Source organism: Panulirus ornatus, chromosome 5, assembly GCF_036320965.1.
Source record: "Panulirus ornatus isolate Po-2019 chromosome 5, ASM3632096v1, whole genome shotgun sequence".
Lineage (NCBI taxonomy): Eukaryota > Metazoa > Arthropoda > Malacostraca > Decapoda > Palinuridae > Panulirus > Panulirus ornatus.
In genome coordinates, this window is record NC_092228.1 from 41,193,531 (window position 1) to 41,198,530 (window position 5,000).

At 42.4% G+C, this 5,000-nt stretch overlaps 1 protein-coding gene across 1 annotated transcript in view; it reads left to right on the forward strand.

Moving 5' to 3' along the window:
• The window catches only part of bark (protein bark beetle), a 106,885-nt gene that overhangs the window by 37,111 nt on the left and 64,774 nt on the right, over positions 1-5,000 (forward strand). Inside the window, 1 exon segment of the mRNA XM_071662074.1 lies at positions 2,258-2,418. Coding sequence (XP_071518175.1) covers positions 2,258-2,418 — 161 coding nt within the window.

Here is a 5,000-nt window from a genome sequence, read left to right on the forward strand (position 1 = left end):
AACATTGGTAGCACTATCTTGCCCCCCCACGAGCACTGACGGGACGACCCTCGTGTACATTAGAGTCGCCTCTGACCTGGTCTTTTTAAGGGTCACGTCAGAGGTCAGGTTGTGTCATGGCAAAGGGTCACACCGTCTCGGTCAAGGGTCATGTAGTGGACGTAGGGGAACGTGTACGACTTAATTAACGTCATTCATGGTAAGAAATAAAGTCATTTATGGTATTAATGTAATCTGTTTGTATGTTTTCGTTAATGACTGTAATGACTGTAATTGCCATGGATACGATGACATATTTGCATCTAGTTATGTGCCTAAATTGGTAAATATTATAGAAAAAAGTGTGTGTGTTTATCCATATATGCGACACGCCGATGTAAGCCTGATATATATACTTTTCTGTAGTGTAATTTATATGTTTATATATATTCTTGTAACTTGATTGTATCTGTCAAATGTTTATATCAGTGTGTTATACAGATGTTAAATAACATGGATTTTTTTTTAATATTTTATATATATATATATATATATATATATATATATATATATATATATATATATTCGTATGAGTCCACGGGGAAAATGAAACACGAAAAGTTCCCAAGTGCACTTTCGTGTAATAATCACATCATCAGGGGAGACACAAGAGAGAAATATAACAGTCAGTTGATATACATAGAAGAGACGAAGCTACGACGCCATTTGGTAAACATGTGATTGTCTATATATATATATATATATATATATATATATATATATATATATATATATATATAGTCTCTGATAGAAAATAACGTTACTGGTGCTACAGATGAATTGATTTTGAGTGTTTACAAGCGAGGCCGACCAGAGCCGAGCAGATGTAAACAAAGGTGGTTTGTTTTCACATCATCACTGACACGGTGGATTAACCTGAATTGTTTACCTTAGTTTAAATGGTAAATATATACTGTTCTAATGGCTGCGTTTTTTCCCCTTTAGGAGTTTATGCCACGAATTTCTTCCACCACTCTTATCCTACCTCCTCCTGTATAGGTTAGGATTGTAGGATCTTGTGTTATCAGGTCTTGTGTTATCTGTCCTTCCCATGTATACTGTCCTCCAGCAGATAACCTGGTCATAGACCATCAGGGTCTTGTGTTATCTGTCCTTCCCATGTATACTGTCCTCCAGCAGATAACCTGGTCATAGACCATCAGGGTCTTGTGTTATCTGTCCTTCCCATGTATACTGTCCTCCAGCAGATAACCTGGTCATAGACCATCAGGGTCTTGTGTTATCTGTCCTTCCCATGTATACTGTCCTCCAGCAGATAACCTGGTCATAGACCATCAGGTCTTCTGCAATATGGTTTTCTCATGTAATCCAATCCCAGGTCGTTGTATTAACTTCAGGTACTGCCAGGTACCCCCTTGTATCCCATTTTCTGCCATATTCTCTCCTCTGTTTTCTATATTTCACACTTGAATAGTTGCCCACCCGGCAACCATTTTCTTCCTAGTTCTGTATTCGAGCGAGTGAGTTTGGAAGCAAATTTCCTCTTCAAGTTTAGTTCATTACGACGAATTCAAATGATTAAAGAATATGGGGTACAGGAAACATGTTACTGTATGATACATATATAATTATGATAGTTACATCAGTTTATCTATTTATTGAATATGTCGCTGCGCAGTACAGTGACCAACCCCTCCCCGGGGCTCTCTATGACTCAAAACCACCACCCGTTTGTCTAACCACAGCCACCCACCACCATTACCCCACACCAAGTGTCTCCCCCGCTCCTCGTTTTCCTCTCTCTCTCTCTCTCTCTCTCTCTCTCTCTCTCTCTCTCTCTCTCTCTCTCTCTCTTACCTGTATTATTGTCCTCTTATTTATTGTTACATATTTGTATTGCTTGCTTTTGGCTCATGACTTATTACTTTAAGATATCGTGTGATGGTTTACGTTCATTGATATTCTAATCCCTTTAATATTATTTTAATTTACTTTTCTGAACATCAAAACTTCAGGTGGGAGCAAGAGACGACCAACGGGTTCCAATACGTCACGAGTTGCATTTCTTAAATAGAACTAAATATACGGCACATTCAAATGTAAGAATAATTTAATAAGTCATCTACAGCATACGGAATATAGGTTAGTGAAAAAAAATTAGTAAAAAAATTAGTTAATAAGATTATTATTAATGATAATTTAGTTATTCATAAAGTGATTTGTGGTAATGATAACGAGATTTGTTGTTGTGTTGCAGGGGACGCCGTTGAGACGGATCCGGCTGACGAGCAGCCAGCCCCCGGCAGTGTCCCTGGCCCAGCCAGGTCTCAGGCTGGTGGACGGCCCCACGCCGCTCCAGGGGAGGCTACAGATATATTACAAGGACAAATGGCGTTCCATATGCACCAATTCGCGCAAGTAAGTCCATCCTAGGTTTGGTATGCACCAATTCGCGCAAGTAAGTCCAACCTAGGTTTGGTATGCACCAATTTTCGCGCAAGTAAGTCCATCCTAGGTTTGGTATGCACCAATTTTCGCGCAAGTAAGTCCATCCTAGGTTTGGTATGCACCAATTTTCGCGCAAGTAAGTCCATCCTAGGTTTGGTATGCACCAATTTTCGCGCAAGTAAGTCCATCCTAGGTTTGGTATGCACCAATTTTCGCGCAAGTAAGTCCATCCTAGGTTTGGTATGCACCAATTTTCGCGCAAGTAAGTCCATCCTAGGTTTGGTATGCACCAATTTTCGCGCAAGTAAGTCCATCCTAGGTTTGGTATGCACCAATTTTCGCGCAAGTAAGTCCATCCTAGGTTTGGTATGCACCAATTTTCGCGCAAGTAAGTCCATCCTAGGTTTGGTATGCACCAATTTTCGCGCAAGTAAGTCCATCCTAGGTTTGGTATGCACCAATTTTCGCGCAAGTAAGTCCATCCTAGGTTTGGTATGCACCAATTTTCGCGCAAGTAAGTCCATCCTAGGTTTGGTATGCACCAATTTTCGCGCAAGTAAGTCCATCCTAGTTTTGGTATGCACCAATTTTCGCGCAAGTAAGTCCATCCTAGGTTTGGTATGCACCAATTTTCGCGCAAGTAAGTCCATCCTAGGTTTGGTATGCACCAATTTTCGCGCAAGTAAGTCCATCCTAGGTTTGGTATGCACTAATTTTCGCGCAAGTAAGTCCATCCTAGGTTTGGTATGCACCAATTTTCGCGCAAGTAAGTCCATCCTAGGTTTGGTATGCACCAATTTTCGCGCAAGTAAGTCCATCCTAGGTTTGGTATGCACCAATTTTCGCGCAAGTAAGTCCATCCTAGGTTTGGTATGTGGTGTACGTACGTTATTTACGCCTGGCTTGTTCCTTTGTGGAAAGCGATGGTACGATCCACCCCTTTTTAAACGCACCGGTACGACCCCTTTGTGAACGCGATGGTACGATCCACCCCTTTTTAAACGCACCGATACGACTCCTTTGTGAGCGCGATGGTACGACCTTTGGGTTGTGACCTGACTCCGACAAGGTCAGGTCAAAAGCCAGGCTGATCGTACCCCAAGCGTCGTACCGTTGTCCTCAAAGGGTCGTACCGTCGTATTCAAAATGTCGTGCCGTCGTGTTTAGAAGGTCGCACCGTCGTGTTTAAAATGTACCGTTGTGTTTAAAATGTCGTACCGTCGTGTTTGAAATGTCGTACCGTCGTGTTAAGAATGTCATACCGTCATGTTTAAAATGTCGTACCGTCGTGTTTAAAATGTACCGTTGTGTTTAAAATGTCGTACCGTCGTGTTCAAAATGTCGTACCGTCGTGTTAAGAATGTCATACCGTCGTGTTTAAAATGTCGTACCGTCGTGTTTAAAATGTCGTACCGACGTGTTCAAGATGAAATTTACTGTTATTTTTTTTTCCATACATCTTAAACTAGAAAATGTCCTTTTAAACTATTAGTAAAATCTAGTAATTAGGCGATATTATGTGGTGGACTATAGTTTTTATTTTGATTTTTTGTGTCTGCCTGAAGGACGTGCGCGCGCAGCTCCTTTGTTCCTTTGTGGTCAGCTGACCAGAAACATGGCGGACGTTCATATTGTGACCGGACGCTCACTGTCTTCCCCTTCTCTCTCTCTCTCTCTCATGGCCTTCGTTCAGATATTATGATGGCCGAGAAAATTACCCGTAATTTATTTTTGGTTGTTTAACTCTACGGGAACCACACGATCGTTTCAGTGGAAGATAAAAAAAAAAAAAAGAGTTGTTAAGGGGGTAGGGGAAGAGACATTTCAGCGCGTTCGCAATTGCGCAAATGATGTATAATTAGGTGATTAGAGTGTAGGTACGTGTAATTACTCATTTGCTTGTCATGGGGTTGGGGGGCAGTTCTACATTCGTAAGTCATTATCTGTGTGTGTGTGTGTGTGTGTGTGTGTGTGTGTGTTTGTACGATAATATTAAAAAAATATTTTCTAACGTAGAATAGAAATTCCCTTTTTAATGTATAGTTTCTGTAAGATTACGTACGGAACATTTGATCTCTCGTAAATAAAACTTTCACTGCGCAAATCTCTTTTCCTTCCTTCTCGAACGTTCCACTTCCTCATTTTTCCCATTTCTGCCCCGGGTGTACATCCCCCCCAACTCTGGGGGTTCTCTCTTCCCTCTTGTCCCTTTTTATGTCCTATTCTTACTTCCTGAGGAAGCGAAAGCAACCTAGCCTAGCCTAGCCTAGCCTAGCCTAGCTCGGTTGGGCTCAGCCTAGCCTAACGCTGCTTCGTTCGCGCGCGCGGGGGGCGGCGCGGCGCCATTAAAGTTGAAACTCCCGCTTCGTAACGTTACTCTAGGGCTCAGTGAGCGACCCCCAGTGAGCATTGTGGGGGGTTTTACTGGGGGGGGGAGGGGATGGGGAGCTTAAGAGGAAGTTGGTTGTTGGGGGAGAGAGAGAGAGAGCGGCGGAAGTAAGGGGTGTGCGTGCGCTAAACACCCCATAAGGGCAGCGGCCATGACACTCCCC